The sequence below is a fragment of the Podarcis muralis genome, chromosome 6, assembly GCF_964188315.1.
Source record: "Podarcis muralis chromosome 6, rPodMur119.hap1.1, whole genome shotgun sequence".
Lineage (NCBI taxonomy): Eukaryota > Metazoa > Chordata > Lepidosauria > Squamata > Lacertidae > Podarcis > Podarcis muralis.
Window position 1 is genome coordinate 17035476 of NC_135660.1, and position 22020 is coordinate 17057495.

Genomic DNA, 22020 nt, shown 5'->3' on the forward strand with positions numbered 1-22020 from the left:
GCAAGACCCTGCACCAGCAGCCTCATCAATGGGGAGAAGGCACCTTATCAGCCGAGCTTCATTCACAGGGGGAACCTTTTGCATCTCTCCTCTGTCCAGAACAGATGGGGAAAGAGGGTGCCTCATCCTGGCATCGTGATATGTGGAGATCCAGTGACAAGTGGAGCAAGTTGAGTGTAGGAGAGAGTCTGATCCAATGCAAGAAAATCCACCAGCCTCTTGAATATTGTTTATTTTTGTGGAGATATTTATTGAGACATTTTTCAGGCACTGTAACAGGTACTGGTGGGTACACTGCCACCCGCATGGTCCACATTTGCAACTCCTCCACAAAGCAGGAAACTGCCCACCATGGCCCTAGCTCTGAATGTACTGAAGATGCCTGAGGCATCTTTCTAGACCACCCAGTGGAATCTGATTCCACAGAGGTGGACCAAGGCAGGTTAGACTGGAGCCATGCCTCTCCACAAACCTAGATAGTCACCCCAAGGGACATTCGCTTTATCCCGAGGGTGTGGAAGAAGCAGTGTGGAGAATACAGATCCTAAGATTCACTGGGATAACAAGCTGCACATGGAGCTGATCTGCACTATCAGTCCAATAATAATTTGACAAGTATCTGCCCCTGGTGCCAGGAGTGGTGGCAAAATGCTCCTTATCATATGGGCAGATGTTACAGACAATCAGTTCCCCGTGTGGTTGCAAAGCTGCTGCGAACAAGTTATCCACTTGGTAAATGATCATTTGTTTTCACCCTCCTAGCACCCTAAGTCTCTCATTCTGTGGGATCAACCAGGCTAGAAAAACTTTGATCTATGAAATCACTAATAATGAGTTCCAGCTCTGGGATTGTTTATGCCTTCGCTGCGTCAGAGTGACAAAGCGTCGGCAGCGAGGTTGCTCTTCCTTGGGATGGGGCTCGCTAATTCCCCATCGCTCTCAAGGCTATTGCTTCTGTTTATTGTCCCGGATCTACGTCAGCGTTTCTTTATATCATTACCTCCAGCAGGGAACATTCCCTTAATTTTCGCCTTCTTTTGGCGAGGGGTGATAAATAATTGCAGGCCACCCTCCCGGAACAGAGCCTCGCAGAGCTTGCCTGCCCCCCCTCCTTTGAGGCTGTTCATAACCTGAAAAATTTCATTTGGTTGAAAGTCTTCACACTCTAATAGTTATCATACATTAAGCGCTGTGCTAGCAGGCAATGCGTAATTGTTCCCTCCTCTACAAACCACAGCTTCCATTATGGGAGAAATACTGGCGGATAAAGTGGGGTGGGGGGCAGAAAAGGGCTCTGTAGCAGGGAGAGAAACTAACGTTACAGAGGGCTTTGACAAATCGTTTTTAAATGTTTCTTATTTAGGTTTCTTGACACTTCTCCCAAGACAAATTTTAAAAGGAAATATATATATATTTAATCTTCTGAAATCCCGCTGTCTAGGTTGCCTATAAAACACTAGGCAGAATGATATGATAGGGCACTTTTTATCTATTGCTTCTATGTCAGCCACAGGAAAGGAGGTTTCACCCTTCCTCCCTTTTAAACACCCAAATGGGAGAATGCCTAATTTCCACTGTATAAATAATCCCTAGATCTATCTAGATGTGCCAGGAACAAACTCTAATGGATATGAATGCAATTACTTTGTTGAAGGAAGATTTCCCGAACACTTGAGAACCTAAAAGGCAGGGTGGAGATTGTAATGAGCTAACAGGACCACCCGTCAGCCCAATTCAGTGGATCTGGCTATCATCAGGCCGTTGTATTCTAGACCAGCATCATTACAATAACATGTTTTGGAGTCCTATGAGAACTCCAATGGTGCTGGCCCAAGATGTGACCCCTATTATAAAATAGGGCTCAAACTTGTCCCTTTGGCAAGGTTTGCTGCTCAGCCAAGTGCTCAACATCTGCATCTTTGATGAGTGAGCTTCATCTTAAAAGAGTGAGCTCCATGGGTAGACATTTCCTCACCTGGCTAGTAGGTAGAAGAACCTACCAACCTAGCAGTTTGAAAGCATGTCAGTGCAAGCAGATAAATAGGTACCACTGTGGCAGGAAGCTAGATGGCGTTTCCATGCTCTCTGGTTTCCATCACGGTGTTCTGTTGCGCCAGAAGCGGTTTAGTCATGCTGGCCACATGACCCGGAAAGCTGTCTGCGGACAAAGGCCGGCTCCCTCTGCCTGAAGCAAGATGAGCGCCACACCCCATAGTCACCTTTTACTGGACTTAACCACCCAGGGGTCCTTTACCTTTACCTTTTACCTAGAAGAACAATAGACAGAGTTGTTTGTGAGAGCTAGAAGCTAAATGTTGGAAGATGGAGAAAGAAGCATATCTTGCTCTGTGCTGGTCTTTGGGGCTCCCTTGGAAACCTATAGGGTGTGTGTGTAAAATCTATGTGAGTGTTAATCCTGTGAGCCCCCATGTCCCATGCTCAGGTGGTATATTTGTGTAAATAAAACCATATTTCCTAAAGATACCATAGTCTCCATCGACCTTCATTCCAAGGAAGAAGTGCAGTTGTCCCTGGAATCTCTCACTGCTTGGAAATACGAGTAAAGCATAACAATATTATAGCCATTTCCTAAAATCTGGTTGTATGCCTGCACAATTTTGTAGTCATATATGAGGGAGCCTTTTTACCAAACTTCCCCAAATTTAAAAAGCAGCGAGAGGCTGTGGAAGTTTCCTATGTTGTCTAACAAAAGGCAGGCCTTATTTCCAAAACTTATCTTCTGATTTGCTATACAGCGGCAGCAATTTTATAGTTTTGAACCCATAGGCCATAACAAAACTGAACAAGCATATAAACCGAGGATGGCGTGTAGGAATGAAATCATTTCAGAACTGAGCAAACATATCAAAATGCAAATGATTAAAATCAACAAATCTCCTTGTAAAAAAGATGTTGCCTTCTATGCCAAAGAGGTATTTTAAAAACTTTCGGCAGTAAAGGTGAAAGAGGCTGCTTGCTCAGAAACCCACCTCTCCCAAATTGCAATGTGAGTGACAGTTCTCTCTAAAATAATAATAATAAAAAATCTATTTGCAAGGAAGTGGGCATGCTAACTTCTTTAGGTATAATATAACGTAGGGGTAATTAGGCAAGGGGGAGAATTTCGGTTCAGTTTGCATATTAATGAGTGTTTAAAATTTAACAGTCAATCCTTCTTCCCAGGGAACTGGTTGGATGCTTCTTGAATTTCAGAGTGTAGCTCTCTAAGTATGTGTAAGAACGTTTTCTCCTCCTGCGTACCCAGGACCTCGCCATTTCCCACCTTCTTCTGCTTTGTCCTTGGGTCTATTTCAGATAAGAGGAGCCCTGCTGGATCAGGCCAAAGCTCCATCTAAGCCCAGCATGCTGTTCTCATAGCGGGAAACCAAGAGCAGGATCTGAGCATGACAGCAACTCTCCTCACCTGCGATCCCAGCAACTGGGATTTGGAGGAACAGTGCCTCCAAAAGTATTAGCTGCTCTTTGTAAAGCATCCCATGCAACAGGGATAATAATAATTTATTATTTATACCCCGCCCATCTGGCCGGGCCTCCCAAACCACTCTGGGTGGCTTCCAACAGAATATTAAAAATGCAATGAAACATCAAACATTAAAAACTTCCCTAAACAGGGCTGTCTTCAGATGTCTTCTAAAAGTCAGATAGTTGTTCATTTCCTTGACATCTGATGGGAGGACGTTCCACAGGCCAGCGCCAAGAAGGCCTTCTGCCTGCTTCCCTGTAACCTCACTTCTTACTGTGAGGGAACCACCAGAAGGCCCTTGGAGCTGGACCTCAGTGTCCAGGCTGAACGATGGGGATGGGGATGCTCCTTCAGGTATACTGGACCAAGGTCGTTTAGGGCTTTAAAGGTCAGCACCAACACTTTGAATTGTGCTCGGAAATGTACTGGGAGCCAGTGTAGGTTTTTCAGGACTGGTGTTATATGGTCTCGGCTCGGCAGCCACTCCCAGTCACCAGTCTAGCTGATCGCCAGTGTGATGTCCATGCCAGACTGTCCAAAGGTTTCCAGGGACCTTTCTGTGTTTACAGAAGCCATCTTGGTTTCTGATTTGGTCCTGGAATGTCCCACTTTCCCTTAGGACGTCCCTATTTTCACCAGAGAAATATTGGAGGGTATGGAGTTATGTAACCCCCGAGCCAAGGAGATAAGTAACTATACAACCTTCAGAAGATATCTGAAGGCAGCCCTGCATAGGGAAGTCTTTTAATAATAATAATAATAATAATAATAATTTATTATTTATACCCCGCCCATCTGGCTGGGTTTCCCCAGCCACTCTGGGCGGCTTCCAAAAGAATATTAAAATACTGTAATACATCAAACATTAAAAGCTTCCCTAAACAGGGCTGCCTTCAGATGTCTTCTAAAAGTCTGGTAGTTGTTGTTCTCTTTGACATCTGGTGGGAGGGCGTTCCACAGGGAGGGCGCCACTACCGAGAAGGCCCTCATAATAATATAATGTATTATTATGTTTTCATATATGTTGGAAGTTGCCCAGAGAGGCTGGGGCGACCCAGGCAGATGGATGGGTTGGAAATAATAAAATTATTATTATGGAATAGGACGTCCCTGTTTTCAGTGGAGAAATGTTGGAGGAATTGCCCTGGGTGGACCTGCAGAGTTCTTCCTTGGTGTGGAAAGAAGCATTCTGTTGTGGCCAGCAGAGATGATGTCAGGGTGAACTGGTTTGCGGTTTGTTTGTGGTTCCCATGGCAGCTTCTCCTGGTTGCAAATGTTCTCTGTGGGCCCCAGAATGTTACTGACCCCCATGTACAAAATTGGCTCTACATAATAAATCAATAACACACATAAAGTAAAGGTAAAGGGACCCCTGACCATTAGGTCCAGTCGTGGCTGACTCTGGGGTTGCGGCGCTCACCTCGCTTTATTGGCCGAGGGAGCCAGCGTACAGCTTCCGAGTCATGTGGCCAGCATGACTAAGCCGCTTCTGGCAAAGAGCAGTGCATGGAAACGCCGTTTACCTTCCCGCCAGAGCGGTACCTATTTATCTGCTTGCACTTTGAAGTGCTTTCAAACTGCTAGGTTGGCAGGAGCAGGGACCGAGCAATGGGAGCTCACCCCATCGCTGGGATTCAAACCGCCGACCTTCTGATTGGCAAGCCCTAGGCTCTGTGGTTTAACCCACAGCACCACCCGCGTCCCTAATAACACACATAAAACATGAGAAATGTGCAAAATGGCATAGGTTTTATAGCTCAGGGATGGGCGGAAAAGTACATTCGGACCTACTGGTAGTTCTCTGGTAATTTGCAATAGATTGACCAGGGTTTATGATTCCCAGCAATAGCAACTGTGGAATAGAAGGACTTTTCCTGCTTAAATGAGGTTGCCCAAATGGGAATTGGGAAAAGAAACCTTAACCAGGAGTGGATGGCATGGTATTGAAAATAGGCTCAGAAGCACCCTATTCTTCAATTCCAACAGTATTTCGTAGCTGGATCTGGCTGGTAAATCCTGAGGTTCTAATGAAAAACAAAATTGATCTGGCAAGCCTAAAATCTGCCTGCCTCTGTAGTTCTTCAGAAAGCCAGCTTACATTTTTTTTTAATATAAAAAAGTGCAAGTTCCTAGTTGGCATGGCTGCATTTGTTTTGGGGTCTTTGGGTGAGAAAGTTGCCAAAAGGGAAATTACCGCTGGCACACAGGTGGGACCTCTCTCCCTGTCCCTCCCTGCCCTGGGGTTTCCCTTCCAGCAGCTCTCATGCCAAGCTCTGCAAACAGCTTTTTAAAAACCCAAAGGAGTTCTAAAAGCAGTTTTGAGACAGCTGCTGAGAGGGGAAGTCATAAAAAAAATAATCTGAAGTGCGTACGGAGAAAGCACCTGTGCTTGGGGAGGTGGCCACTCTTGGCATCTCGAGAGCATACATTTCTTTTTTTAGACCCTAATCAGGAGCTTCTCTCGCAGGCTCTCAGATGCAGCGGAACGTAACTTCTGCTGGCAGGCTGTCCTCTAGAAGGCACACACTATCTGCAGCCGACTACGCCAACTCTGACGAGAACTGTCATTCCATTACTAGGCTCTTCTTCCTGGAGGCGAGGAACGTTTCAGTGTCAGGTAAGGGAATGGCATTTCATTTTCTATGGCCATTTGGATGAGGGGAGAGAAGGGAAGCCGGACCACTTTAATGGCCCTGTTGAGAGAGCAGCCAGCTCTTCCTCTTCCTCAAGTGTCACCTCGGAAGAGCAAAAGGTGTTCTATCAGACTGCAGAGCAAGGGAGAGGTGAGAAGGAGGGTGACTCTGCTGAGAAGAAGAAGAAAAAGAAGAAGAAGAAGAAGACGACTTTGGATTTGATATCCCGCTTTATCACTACCCTAAGGAGTCTCAAAGCGGCTAACATTCTCCTTTCCCTTCCTCCCCCACAACAAACACTCTGTGAGTTGAGTGGGGCTGAGAGACTTCAAAGAAGTGTGACTGGTCCAAGGTCACCCAGCAGCTGCATGTGGAGGAGTGGGGAATCGAACCTGGTTCACCAGATTACGAGACTACCACTCTTAACCACTACACCAAACTGACAACTTCCCTTTGGTGCTTCCTTTCTCTGAACAGTTTTCATCCTAGCTTGTTTTCATAAGAATACCATATTTTTAAGAACGTGCTCACATTTGATTCCCCACTCCCCTTTTCCTTCTGTGCCATCTTTTTGATTGTAATTCTGAGAGCAGGGACTGGCTGGTGTTTTTTTTTTAAAAAAACGCACTCAGTAAACTGCTCTGAGAGCTTTTTCAGCTGAAGAATGGTGTAAAAATGCTTTTAATAAAGAAAGCGTGGATGCATGCCAACTCAGCCTACAAAGCAATCCTAACTACAGGAAGCCAGCATAAGTTAGACCAGTTCCAAACTTTGTTCAGGAGGAATATGACCAACATCACCCTTTTTTCCGGCTAAGTTCTGCTGGGTTGCTTGGACACATGATTGAGCTGGAAGGGTTTTGGAATAGGTGAAAACCTCTCCTTGCCCTGACACCACAGCCTTTTGGGCGGACTTGTGCTGGTGTAAATTACACTGGCTTAAGTTTTGCTGACTGAGCCCTCGTTGAGAAAGCCCAAGATCTGCCATATCCCAACTCTCTTGACCTAAGGGATCTCAGGTTTGGATTGTGCTGTTAGTTGAATGTTTACAAGTGACAGCAGGATTACTCCCAGTATTGGCCAATATAGTCACTGATGGTAGGAGGCTTTGACCCCTGGCCTCCCACCAACTCATTCCTCTTCCCCAGAATGTGGAAGTTTTCTTCATAAAGAAGATGATTCAAGTTTCTTGGCCTTTCACGACTACCCTTTTCTGCAGCCTTTCCTCTGGATCTACAACGATGTCCTTTTCGAGATGGGAGCGACCAGGTTCTGTAATGGGGTTGTGTCACAGATTTATATAACGGCATTCTGAAAGTTGCTCTTTAATTTCCAGCCCCTTCCTTGCAATTCCTAACACTGAGACTGCCCTTTTCACTGCAGAAGCAAAGGCACACCTGCATAAACGCATGTGAGACATGCCAGTTACGGAATACCAAATAACACTACCAGAGAAGAGATTCTTCCTTCTTCTTTTGGGTTAGGATCCATCTCATATGAGCATTAGGAAAGGAAACCTTTTTTGCAGCCCAGTGCATAGCTACTCTTGTGGGAAACCTTCCAGACCCCTGCAGAAATGAAGCTGAACTTTCTGCTCACCAGCTTCTTAGCAGAGAGTTAAATCCTGCTGGGTGCTCCTTTTCCAGCATGTTCACTGTAGGGAAGTCCTGGTGAAGCAGTCCTTACCTGCCTCTTCTTATCCCCCGCCCTCCATCTTGCCACCTGACCATCCCACCTTTTGACTGCTGCGGATATTAAATATTGCACGGTTTGAAGCGACTGGAAGCATAAGAACTGACTCCTTTGGAAATGAAGCATTGCCCAGACCCATGAAAATATCATTTAAACTTTTACCGGCAGAACTTTATAATAATAATAATAATAATTTATTATTTATACCCCGCCCATCTGGCTGAGTTTCCCCAGCCACTCTGGGCGGCTCCCAATCAGTGTTAAAAACAGTACAGCGTTACATATTAAAAACTCCCCTGAACAGGGCTGCCTTAAGATGTCTTCTGAATATCAGGTAATTATTTATCTCTTTGACATCTAATGGGAGGGCGTTCCACAGGGCGGGCGCCACTACTGAGAAGGCCCTCTGTCTGGTTCCCTGTAGCCTCACTTCTCGCAATGAGGGAACCGCCAGAAGGCCCTCGGCGCTGGATCTCAGTGTCCGGGCTGAATGATGGGGGTGGAGACGCTCCTTCAGGTATACAGGACCGAGGCCGTTTAGGGCTTTCTTCAAAACAGAATTAAAACATCAAAAATATCTATGCAAAATCTTGCACTGTCTAGCACAGGCTTAGCATCTTAAAAAATATGAAATAATCCAAACAGACCTAAAAGCAAAGGTGTCTCTCTCTCCAACCTGCTTTTCACATGTGACTAACAGCCACCCCCCTTTCAAGATGGCAGATTTGCAACTCAATACCTTTATCACTTGATCAAAGGTTCACTCTCAAGGCAGAGTAGAGAAACTATCAACAGATAATTAACTAGTTACAGCTCGGAGTCCTTTCGAAAAACTCTTGTGGAAAACCCCCAGTGTTTGCAATACACATTTAGCCATATTAAGCTTTCATTAATACATATACATTTTTCATTTCTGTGTGAATTGAACCATTAAACTTAACATTGACAGTCCTGGATCATTCTGGGTGGGCCAACCTGGTCTGGAGCTATCTCAATCCAATCCAGTAGAGGCCCGAATCAGGCTGGTTCAGTTTGAGATCGCCACCGCTCCTCAATTCTGCCTCCAAATTCTAACTTGCTTTTTGGTGTTTGGCTTTCTCCTCAGTCTTGCCCCCTGATTTGCCCCATAGCTCCTCTTCCCTTCTCCTGCCTCCCCCCAGATTGTTGCCCATGGCCCAGAGAGAATTGAGCCGACTGTCCCTGAGATAAGACTGTAAATTCCAATAAACCAAATGAGCAAATGTGTAGGAGAAGGCTGTTTGCATGCAGAGAGTCAAACTCACTATTGATTTATACCCCTTGCAAGCCAGCAAGGCGCTGCAGGATGTTAAGTCATGATAGAATTTGGTCCAGTGGGGAGTTTTGCAGCAGCTAATCTTGAGAGTATAAAACCGTTTCTCATCTTAGCAGCCTTTTTCCAGGTGTTTTCTGAATCAAATTATCGTTATTTCCCTCCAAGGCAAATTGGAATCTTTCTGCAGATTTATCTGCAATGATTTGGGAAATCTGTTGCCTTAAGGGTTTATTTAGGGTTCTTCAGTGTCCATAAAGAACATACAATTGACAAGAAGAACTTTGGTTTGCCAAAGAGAAAACCATTTACATAAAGATTTACAGTCTAGTGTGAAACTTTTGCAAATAGAAAAATAAAAGGTTGTGAAAATGAGTTCCCAAGGCCCAATTTCTTTTTCCTGTAACTTCTTTCAGTTTGGGGAGCCAATGGATTGAACTGTATTTCACTGCTGCTGGAAAGCTGCAGTATTAAAATGTAGACCAAAAGCCAAACAAACAAAATACAAATCTAACCGGGTTCTTGCACAGTGGGAGAATTGCTTGTGGTTAGAGAAGGACAGTTGCATTGAGAAAGTTAAGCACAGAAAGTGATGCACAGTGCCGTTGTACTACTCTCAAGCAGGACACACTAGAAAATAATAATAATTCAAGTTCAAGGCTGTAATCTTAAAACTCTGGGTACACTCACACGGGAGCAAATGCCATTGGACTTACCAGGACATGCATCCAGGTGACATGGATATATTTTTTATTTTAAAGTTTCATGCCCTGCCTTCCAATCAAGCAATTCTCAGGGCTTATTATCAATAGACTGAAACACACCACACAAACACAAGCATGCCCCAGCAACCCTTAGCCATCTTGCCGATGAATGGGCCCAACAGATGTTTTCCTTTGGTCCTGCTGTCCCAGGTTGACTGATATTGGAACCTGAGTGCTCTTTCTAGGAGGGGTGGGGAAGCAAACACTTTACAGCTGGTCTTTCTTTCTCTGTCTTACACATACACATACACACATTCAGGGGTGGGGAACCTCTTTCAGCCTGAAGGCTGCATTCCCTCCTAGTCAACCTTCAATGGGGCTACATGCCAGTTGTCTGGAAACCAAAGTGGGTTGAGCAACAAATGTTAACATACCATTTCCATGACGAGGATTTTCTACTGTAAAATAATGTTTAAAAACGGGGGTCGTCTTATACACAGATAGTGCATGGGGGGCGGGGGGAGACTGGTGGTTGGTTGCAGCTGCAAGCTGCATCTTGTCAGCGGTGCTTTGGTATGTGATTGTTGGCTGAGGCATGGGCTGCTTTTGATTGGCTGCTGCTGTGGTAATTTGGTGTGTGATTGGTTGTTTCGTCAAGGGCTGCTGTGGATTGGCTGCCGCTGTGGCAATTGGGTGTTCGATTCCCATCAGCTGTTGTTGAGTGGGCAGATGCTTGTTGGGTTTTGTGAACGCAATTGATTGTCAACGATTGTTAGTCGGGTCAGTGATTTTATGCATCCCCCCAAAAAAACTCAACAACCTTGGGTAATCCCGCCCCCCCCCCCAAAAGCTCCACACTCTGGGCAATCCTCCCCCCAAAAAGCTCAACAACTTTGGGCTATCTCCCCCCATTTTCTTAAATTTGAGTGCCCAGGAATAGGGGGCGCCTTATACACGGGGGCATGTTATACACAGAAAAATACGGTACTTGCCCATCTCTCTCTCTCTCCTCCACTTAGGCAAGCAAGAGCACGATCAGAGTTCAAGGGCTTGCCAGGCAAAAGCACACAAGGAGAGTGCAAATCAGCATTACACAATACTGACTCCCATGGGGCGTTACTGTTAGGATATTTCCGTTCCACCTTAAAAGGGAGCAGGATGTTTGTGTCACAGCCTGCGTATTTCCTGTTTCACAGGATGTTTCTGTTGTGTCTTTGCTTTCGTTTCTCTCTTCGTGCCTGAACGCTGAAGCAGGCGGTCATGTTTTTTCTTTGTTCTGACCAACGCTGAATAAACTTGTAAATATGCTCTCCTGCGTGCATCTTACGCTGTGCATTATCTGCTGATAAGAGTGTGCACCAGCCCTGGAATGTGCCAAGCTATTTTCTGGAGCTCGTGTCGCTAATTGCTGATACTGCGTGTCTACGGGAGATCGATGGATGCTCCAGAGGCGACGTGGGGCCATGATGGACTTTGTCTCCCTGGCAGTATCCCAACAGTTACATCCCATGTTTCTCCTGAGGACGGGGAGAAGGAAGAACCTTAGTTCAAGGGCAGAGCAAATGTTTTGCATACAGAAGGTGTCAGGTTTAATCTTCAGCAGGTTTCTGAAGTAACGCATTTGGAAAACACCCTGGAGTTATTTGTATCAAAATGGGAAGTCCTCAAAATGTATTTAAAAAATAATTATAGCAGCTTAAATTCTGTTGCAGCATTTGATTAATTTCAGTAGTAGTTTTAAGAAGACCTAAGACTAACTAAGAAGCAGTTTAATCATGATAATAGTTTGTATCAGCAACAAGTTTTGTGTGCAGTATTTGAACCAAGGAGTAGACGGGAAGTCATTTGTGTTTTTCATTTGGTTTTGTAATAACTTTATTTACTTTCTGTACGGTATGGGTGTAAAGGTTGTCTTTTTTCTTTTTCCTTTGTTCATTCTCTCTATTTCTGTAATAATTCAATTTAAAAGAAAGAAAGAAAAGACCCTGGAGGGACGCTCTGGATAACCACCACCTGTCGTTCAGACCGGACAACACTGAGATAAATGGTCTGACTCAGTTTAAAGCGGGTTCCTATGTTAATATATGTCAGGAATGAGAACAGGAGTGGCTAACTTGTGACCTTCCAGATGTTGATGGATCCCAGCTCCTATCATCCCTAACTATGGGCCATGCCAGCTGGCACTGATGGGAACTTTGTGGCAGATGTTAATATTGTGCAGCTTCAAGCGATGCTGACACAAAACCCCACATATATTAAGTATACATCGCCACCCGACCCCACCCCCACCCCCACTCACCTTTCACACACCCCACCTCTTTCACCCTCTTCTTCCTAATGTCTCAACAAATGAAACTGATCTGTAAAAAATGTTACTTGGAAAAAAGAGAGAGAGAGAGAGAATACACATACTTTTGTAAACCAAGAAAATCTTTAATAAAAATACGTAAAAAAAATATTGTGCATCTTGAAGCGACTGGATACACAAAACGGACTCCTCTTGGGAATAAAACACAAGCCCATAAATTTAATTAAAGCTTTACCTGCAGAACTTTCCTCAAAACAGAAGAGAAAATAGTAAATGATACACCCAAAATACCCATTAGAACATGTGCAAGTCCAGCACAGGCTCAGCTTCTTATAAAATGTGAAAGACTCCAAAAATCAGAGGTCATTCTCTCTCCCCACAATCTCCATTTTGTCTGGAGAAGGTCATTTGCACGTCCTTACTTCCACAGAGCCTTCTTTTGATCCATCACCACAATTCTTTTGAGGTAGATCAGGGGTCGGCAAGGTTTACCGGGCCAGACCACTCCTGTGGAGATCCTCCGTGGGCCGGGCCGGCACAATGTGACACCGGAAATCAGTGGCGTAGCGTCGGGGGTGCAGGGGGGCCAGCCACACCGGGCGCAACATCTGGGGTTAGGGCAAATCCACGGGTTAGGGGGCGCAAATTACTTGCCTTGCCCCGGGTGCTGACAACCCACGCTACGCCGCTGCCGGAAATCTTGTCTGTGCATGTCCATGGCCGCAGAAATTGCTTCTGCGCATGCCCAGATGCCGAAAATCGTGCCTGTGCAGAAGCGATTTTCAGCATCTGGGCATGCGCAGAAATGATTTCTGGCACCACAGACATGCGCAGACATGATTTCCAGTGTCTGGGCATGCGCAGAAGCGATTTCCGCAGCCGCGGAAGAGAGTCCCCATGCCGCGCTGCACCGGTTTAGCACAGCACACGGGGATTTGCCGAGCGGGCGGCTTGCTTCGGGGGTGGCTCATGGACTGGTTAAACAGCCTCCGTGGTCTGCTTCCAGCCCATTGGCTGCAGGTTGGGGACCCCTGAGTTAGATGTTCCCAGAGCTAACTGGACTAACGCACCATGGTTTTCATGTTTTAGGAGGTGCAAACCTGGTATCCTGTGGAGGTGCTGGTTACGTGAGGTTTTGGAACACGCAGAGAGGGAAGCTGCTGGCAGAGTTTGAAGCCCATAGCGGGGTGGGGTCCATTATCATGTCCATTGATGAAAGAAGCCAGTACCTCATAACAGGAGACCTGGTTGGATGGGTGAAGATCTGGAACATAGAGGTAAGTGGAAAGAGTCATATATCAGTCGAGAAGAGGTGAGGCAGACTGAAAAGTAATAAGCTTCTATTCAAAATCATGGCCGAAGCATGGTGCATTTAGTTTCCAGCCTCTTTTGTGTTTCTTTTTTTCTTTTTTTAAAAAAGTATTATCTGATGTAAATCATTCCAAGTAACATAACTAGCAGCACTGCCCCAACTAGGGCTTAGTCAAAGCAGGTTCCATGACATGGTAGTTGAGCCAACGGTCTGACTCAATATAAGGCGGTTATATTTGCTCGGCGGAATTTCCAGAAATATCTGAAATTTCTGGGAAAACCCAGACATATGCAACCCGTGTTGGAAATGTTGATTTTTCCCCCTGGCAAATTACCTTAAAAATAGCTCAAAAACCTCTCTCTTTTTGAGATTTTGCCAAAAAAGTTCAACAACTTTGGCCAAAAAAAGCTCAACAACTTATGTGTCTGGACTTCCACTTTTTGAAATATGGCAATCCTAGCTTAGATGGCCACATTCATAGAGGGTAAGTCTGTTAGCTATGGAATCTTCATGTCCTCAGGCAGTTTCCCTTCAAATAACAGTCCATGACAGTAGATGAAGGTGGACATTCTGAGAAGCCTCCATCTCAAACCCAATGACCAAATGTGGCTCTCCAGGCCTCTTTATATAACACTTGAGGTGCTCACTAGGCCACACCTCATTTCCCCAGGCGAAACCCTTTGTCCGCACCTCATCCATGTCCTCCTTGGGGGCTTCTACCTGCCTGGAAAGTGTCCTTTAACTGGATGAATGATGGGGTAGTGTATTCGTGTTGGGTAGAAACCTATTTATATGGCTGGAATGTAGCCCATTGTACAAAGGTAAGAGTCACACCCACCAATCTGCCCATTTTTGCCTCTGGTCACACCAACCTCTGGCCCCCCAGAAGCTGCTCAGAAGTCCCCAGAAGAATGTAGCCTTTGGCCTGGAAAAGTTCCCCAATCCTGCTATAGGCTATTCTTTCTCTTTCTGCGCTAGATATGACCCAGTAGCCAATTTCAGATTTGCAATGCAGCCCCCCAGCCAAAAATCATTCCCAAGCCTTGTCCTTTCTTTCTAATAACCTTAGCACTTGCTTCTTTTCCTCCTCCCACAAGGATTACTGCCTTATTTTGGGAGAAAATGTGAATTACCAGCCACCCACTCTGATCAGATCTTTCCAGATGCACGATGATTGTATCACTTATCTGGAGACCTGTGTACGAAACAACTGCCTCTTTATCCTCTCGTCTTCGGCAGACTGCAGCATTGTTCTTACTGATATTTCTGGCGTTCCGTTTGGAATATTTGGGCAGGTAGGAAGGTGGCTGTTTTCACTGTGTTTTTGACATTACTATTTGCTTCCTCTCAGCGTTGCACTCATTACCATCATTTAAGAATAAAAAGTTGTCAAGGATTCCTGCGGAGATCTTTCCCCAGGGGAAGGCACATAAAGAGCAATCTCATATATAGTGTGCCGGGTTTTCTCTCCCTTGCCAAAAATACATAAAGCAACAACTCACAGGGACTTTGGCACATCTCCCCGTTAAATGCGCCAAAGGCAATGTTTGAAATTGCAGAGAGGTAAAAGCTTTCCTCAAAGCACGTATAACTCAAAGAAATAATTGGATGGGTCGTAATTTGTCTAAATAAAGCGGTGATGTTGAGAGCACTGCAAATCCTGAATGTGAGACACAGCTGATATAAACTCTATGACCTTATTTTTTAATACACTCTCATTGGCCAGCTATAGCGGTAGCAGCTTTTAAGACATCAGCTATTAGGACGTTAATGCCCAACCCGTCTTTGGAGATGAGTGCCTCACATTTATTAAGCCAATTCAAAGTGGTTTCATTATTGGATTGTTCAAAAAACCAGCAACACCACCGCATGGTTTCTGGAAGTCTGATGTCTGGCATATTTTGCAGCTTCAGGCATTGCAACAGCAGGGCAATGTTTGTTCTAGGCAAAACAATTTCCAGAGAGGTATGCTTCAAAGAGTGGCAAAAAAACATATCAGGGTTTATCTGACAGGGAAGGAAGCCCAGAATAAAACATAAAGTTATGTTTGATAGAAAAGAAAGAGGAGGCTTCACTCTACTGGACCTCCAAATCTACTTTGAGGCATCATGTTTATGGTGGATAAAATACTGGATATTGTTGGAAAATATCAGAGTGTTAAATTTGGAAGGACATGATATACAATTTGGGTAGCATGGCTATGTATGGTATGGGAAGGCCAAAATGTATAAAATCTTTACAAACTATGTGATCAGAAAAAAATTATACAGAGCATGGGAAAAGTACAAAAATCTATAAGAAACGAAAACACCAATGTGAATATCCCCAACTGAAGGAAAACAACAAATATGGATAAACAATGATTAACATATAAAGAAATCCTAGATCTTACAGGACAGGAACCAAGGCTGAACAATCCCGAGGAATTAAAAAATGTATTAATGCATTGATTACAGATAAATCAGATTAATGAACTATTTAAGATAGATTAGAAAATTGGGTTTGCAGAACAAAAACCCCAAATTACAATGGATTTATTAGATACAAAAATAAAAGTATTATCAAAAATGAGCAAACTGCTGCTAGAGTGGGAAACAAAAGAGGAATTTGTGAAATAAGTATGATTAAGTGGACACAGGAATGTGGGTCATAATATTAATTATGAGCTATGGGAGAATTTATGGAAAGTACGGTAAATATGAATTTTATGGCGTGTTACACATTAAAAGAAGGTATGATGAAAATGACCCACAGATGGTAGTCAACACCTCCCAAACTAGTGAAAATGTTGGGACTAGAGCCTTAGTCTCCTGAACAGGAGATGGAACACATAGACCCTCCACCAGTTCTCTGATGAAAATATGGACGTCCTACCATACCCTCCAACATTTCTCCAGTGAAAATAGGGACGTTCTAAGGAAAAGTGGGACGTTCTGGGATCAAATCAGAAACCAGGACGGCTTCTGTAAATCCAGGACTGTCCCTGAAAAATACAGACACTTGGAGGGTCTGAGATGGACCTCTCTTGCGAAGTTCTGATACGTGTACTGTACGTGTACTGTTCCTTCTTAGGAAGGACATTGGAGGATTGGAAATCATGTTCCATCCTTCCTCAAGGAAGAAAACAAGTATGACGCAGAGGAGGAGAATGATATTAAAAAGGACACCGTATCCTTGGTTGAAGAGGAAGAGCCTCCCCCTATTCCAGTGGAACAAGCTGTACCTGTTACAGAGGATAACGACAACTTCGCATGTGTGTAAGTAATTTCCCTAAAAGCTTGATTTACAGTGACACGTTTGGAAAAAGGGAGGCTATTAAGACAAAGCCAAAGTATATAATTATCAGGAGCTTCCTTTCAGAGAGAAAATTTTAAATAGGTCTGGCCAGGAAATGGATTTCTTGTTGGAGATCAGAATCTCCACCCCACCAGTAGCAGTTTTTCCTTGGGGTCTAAGTCAGAAAGGTTTGAGGGAGAAAAATATGATGATGGAGAATTTTGTCCAGGAGTGTTTGGGCCATCAAGTGAAGAGAAGCCGTTTCCTCTAAGCTTTCAAGGTAGGTATTAACGGCTAGTACATGTTTACTGAAATGAGCAAACTCTACAGGGCCTGAGAGCTCCATTTTGCAGCAGATGCCCTTTTGACTTCAGAGGTATCTCAGGATGGCAGCCAGGGAAATGGCCTTCTTCATGGTGGCACCCAAGTAGGGATGGAAGAGAAATTCTATTCAGTTTGCATTTAAAGGCACATCTACCTAATTTGCACTCCCCCAAACACAGCCATCCTTCAGATTTTTGCCATGCTGTTTTGTAGTCAAGTAATGTGCACAGAAATGCATATACTAGGATAATGTATGCATTCAGAAGCATAAATTAGTAATAAATAAATAAAAAATACGCGACAGTGCATTATATCAGGAAGTGTTGCGTTGCAGAAATGTGTATATTAGGCAATGCAAACAGATGTATATTAGAAGAAATTCAAACTAAATTGCTGCTGAATTTTCATGAGTATGTGGTTTTTTAAAAACCACAAACTAATGTGGAAATGTGGAGAAATGAATTTCCGCAGGTAAACTCACATGCCATCCTCACTTATACAGTCAGTTTTGGGTTCTGAATCAAGGCTCTCTTATTTTCCAAGAAATTGTAACTGGTAATTATTGTGATGCATCCAACATTTAGTTCTGGCCACCCAATGATTTTATTTTGCCTTTTCTCTCCTGATCCTGCGTATACTGTACAAGGCAAGTATTTCCTTTGGCCCCTGACACATAGCAGCCCAATACATTGCAGCAAAAGCTTCGGCCATGGCATAAAAGCACAGGAGCAGGGCGAGGAAGGAAGGTGGCAGTCCTGTGTGCAGATATTCCATGACAACGTGCTGCGTTCTGCTTAAGAAATAGGTTTTACAGCATCCTCATTTCATAGCAGCGATATACAGAAATACTCTTTATGACAAACTGGTCTAATTTTGCGCTTCTAACGGCTGAGAGGTTAGAGGTGCGAGGCTCTTTGATTCCGAATGAGCTCATACATTCTAAAATGTATAAATCTTTCATGGGGCTTTGTAATGTATACTGTGCCAGAGCATAAGAACAGTAAAATTAAACTCTGGCTAAGTGCTTCCTCAGTTTTAAATAACTTCCTTGATGTAACATAATGAAGCCTTTGTATTATTAAACATTTTAATAACCTTGGGCGAAAGAATGTAACCTTCCTATACTGCCACAGCCCCCCAGGGAATAATTCCTATGACCCTTTTGCCTGGAGCTTGATGCACTTGGGCAGGAAAAGATGCTGAGCACAGCAACAGTTGAGGATCCGCACAGCAGGATCGGTGCTGATGGTTGGTGTGCAACTGGTGTGCTGGTTTCAGGAGACTGATTTGCTCAGTGTAGTCTCATGTCCTAAGGCAGGAACGGGAAAGGAATTTGGTTTTCAATGCACCCCCCTGCCCGATTTGCTCTGACCAAAACAATATGCAAACCAAAGCAAGGCTATTCTTCAAAATGTACCCTCTGATTTTTTGTGGTGCAGTTTCCCAACCCAAAAATGTCTACCAATTAAACGCACGTATTAGGAGGAATTGTGTGTAAAAACGCATACATTAGCAAAAATGATATCGAGGTTGTTTAAATAATTAAGACTGCAGTCCTGTGCACATTTATCTGGAATTTAGCTCCATTGGTGCTGACTCCCAGCTAAATGTGCATAGTACTGGTGCCGCAAACCAATTAAAGATTTATTTTGTTCACTTGAAATATTTAAATGTATTGAAGCCTCTTCTGCGAAGAAGGCTCGTCTCTTGACAATTCTTTGATTTAGCCTTACAGCATGGTCTCAAACTTTAGGTTCACCTCTGTCTCATCCTGAGAGCTTCTGTTTGGGTGTTATAGGAATCTGACAACACTCAGCATTGGCGCTATGAAATATTTTCTTTGGTTGCTTTGTTTGATTCATCCATCTGATTTGTTCAGCCCTGTTAAGCCGACTGAGAGGGATGGATAGTGAACTCCACTTCAGGGTAAACATACCATTTGGCCTCTAATCCTAGTGCTCTGTTATACCATTAAATAAGAGTGGATGCACCTTCAGAAGTCGTGATCCTTTGTACACAGAAGGTCAGTTCAGGAAAACAATAAAACAAATTGTGGAATGTCAGTTCATTTTGCTTCCTGATTTCTGTCTGTCCAGGCTGAATATATGGGACAACACAATATTAGGTAAAAGATACAAAGAGGGGAAAACACAGAAGAGAAGAAAACATACCCTTTTCAACAGAACTGCTGTGATAAAGCCAACAGGTATGTCATTAATTTGATGAATTCAGCAACATTTTGGGTATCTTAGTGGATGCAGCCAATCTGTTGGCTTAAAGCAAGGGTGGGCATCCTTCAGCCTAATGCAGGACAGCCTTCAGTCCCAAGTCCAAAAGCAGTCTCAAGCAATCCATTCAGACCTGGGGAGCGGCTATAGCTCAGTGGTAATAGCATCTGCCTTGCATGCAGAAGGTTCCAGGTTCAACCCCCAGCATCTCCAGGTAAGGCTGGGAGAAATTCCTTGCCTAAAACACCTGGACAATAGTGAGCTAGATGGACCATTGTTCCAACTTGATATAAGGCAGCTTCTTATGTTCCTTACCTATGGCAAGAGCCACCAGTCCTTGTTGAGTTGAGTTGAGTTTGGATTTGATATCCCGCTTTATCACTACCCTAAGGAGTCTCAAAGCAGCTAACAATTTCCTTTCTGGTTGGGGAAGAAGAAAAAGAAAAAGGAAGGCTTCTGGCCCCACCCATTCCTGACTTTGACCCTCCCACAGTTGGCATGTGACTTCTGATAGATTGCAGCTGAGGGAATCAGGCCCACAAAAGAAAAAATGGTTGCCTATCCCGGGCTCAAAGAAATGAATGCAGATATTCGTAGAAATTGCTGCTAGCGCTATGGGAGTTTGGAGTTTTGTGAGAGCATGGGATGTCCCACACTGGGCCTGCATACAACGTGGGCTGCTGATGTATTCCATCCTTGATGCAGCGCCTCACACCCAGTGCTATTTTTCAAGGAAAAGAGGGGCCAGAACTCACCATGAATGCCTCCCTTGTTTTCCTATAATGGCAACGGCACCCACCTGAGATGTGAACCCCTGCTCACACCTCATAGAATGCCATGCCTTCACTCCCCTCTCATTTTGCGGGGGGCAGGATTGGTTTGGGGGATGGAATGCAGGAGACTGTCACTGGAAGGAAATAGCTGAAAAGCCCCAGCGTGGCTTGTTGGATCCCAGCCAAGAGATAAATTGCAAGAACTAGTCAAGAACCTCCCATTGATGGGGAACCTCAATGAAAAGAATCATATATATCTTATGTAAATGGCAGATTTCGTGACGTCTGCTTGGAAAACTTGCCTGTTAATTAAAATTAAGGGTTATGGCCCTCCCTTTCTTAATGCGGAAGATTAAGAGTTTTCCTTGGCAGAACTTAATAAAAAATGGCCAGTGAATCTCGCTGCATATGTATCTGTGTTTATCCAGCTGAATATTTCTCAGTTGTGGAAGTGGCATAGTATGATTAGGCACAAAACATTAGCTTTGCTTCAACTGCAATTGTGCTGATATGTGAAATGATTTTCTGCCTTTGGAATAATCCTCTGGTTTGAAAAGTTGTATTTAGGTCATTAAATATTGAAGCCCTGGAGGAGACGACAGAAATGAATGAGAGCGACTTTCTTCTGCACCCTGACAAATACTTTGGGGAAAAGTTGGCGGAGAAGGACTCTGAAGATTTAAAGCTGCCTACCCTTTCGGCAAGTAAGTAGACCTTCATTATATCCTCATTACTCTAGCTCCTGCTAGCAAGAGGCAAAAATAAAGGTCACTAGCTTATCTCTCTTAAAAGAAAGTAACGGTAATAGGAAAGTCTAGAATTTATCACTTGGCCACTGGCAAGCCTTTGAGGATGCCACAAGCCAGGAAGTTGCTGGAAGCATGCAATCCAAGCCATAAACAAGGTTGGCATGTAAAATATGTCACTTGCCGTGGTCAAATGGTTAGGGCGCTTGCAGAGCAAGCCTGCACTCAAGCTGTGACCACTGAAGGATCAAAGGGGATGGTGGATGCTCAGTTACTTTGCTGGGATAGGAGATAGGCTGCTGCCACCATGACAGATAGTATTGGGCAGACAAATGAATATGCATGGTTAAATGGTGGAATTTGCTCCCGTGAGATGTTTTCTGTACATGCAACATCTTTTGTGAGGTGTTCATCATTGTTATCCAGGATGGCCTGAAGTGGATGTTGAGCTTGTGGTCCAGTCCCTGCCTTGAGTCAGCCACAGGTGGATTTCAGAACTGCTAGACTCCTTTGCTTTGTAGCTTTGCCCAGCCAAAGATACGAGGACCGTTTTGCTGGCCAGAGCAAAAGTCTCCAGGAAGGAGCTCTAGTTCATGGGCAGCCCCCAAGTAGGAGCGGCAGGAGGGAGCTGCCTCTTGCTGTTGGTAGCTGATCACTGGAGGTCTTTTGCATGAACACAAAGGGGCTTGATGAATTGCTTTATCCCAATTCCTTTAAGCCCAGTATTGGCCAGCCTGACCCACAGTAGATCTTCACAGGCTGAAGTGGTGCTTTCCCTAGGCCTGCTGCCCAAGATCCTTCTGAGTATGTGTCTTCCCTTCCACAAAACAACGACATCACACCTGTTCCTGGTTTCTTACCCCTCCCTCCCTTCTTCTAGCCAGTTTTTAAAGGAAGTCCTTTCTTTTTACTCAAAAACAAGCGAACATCTGCCCACACGGAATTCTTTAACAGCAAACATCACTTAAATAATAATAATAATAATTGTTGACAAAAGACCCTTCCACTGCACCCGGAAGAATTCCACTCATTTCTCTCTCTCTCCCCTTGGATAATTTTTGAATGTGATTTCTGAACACAAGTACCCTCAAGGATGGGCAACCACAGGTCTGAGGGCTGAAGGTGACACTCCAAGTCAGGTCACACACACTTCTAAGACACTCTATCAGCCCTCAATGAGTGTTCTTGAATTCTGATAATGTTTCCTGCTTGCCTGGATGGGAGAAAAAGACGGGTGTATTAGAGTGTGC

General features: G+C 44.3%; 1 protein-coding gene across 1 annotated transcript in view; it reads left to right on the forward strand.

The window, feature by feature from the left end:
* The window catches only part of WDR49 (WD repeat domain 49), a gene marked incomplete at its 5' end in the record, with an annotated part of 93997 nt that overhangs the window by 66370 nt on the left and 5607 nt on the right, over window positions 1-22020 (forward strand). Inside the window, 6 exon segments of the mRNA XM_077929794.1 lie at window positions 5952-6101; window positions 13201-13388; window positions 14521-14718; window positions 16496-16680; window positions 19120-19229; window positions 20582-20728. Of these exon segments, the coding sequence (XP_077785920.1) occupies window positions 5952-6101; window positions 13201-13388; window positions 14521-14718; window positions 16496-16680; window positions 19120-19229; window positions 20582-20728 (978 nt within the window).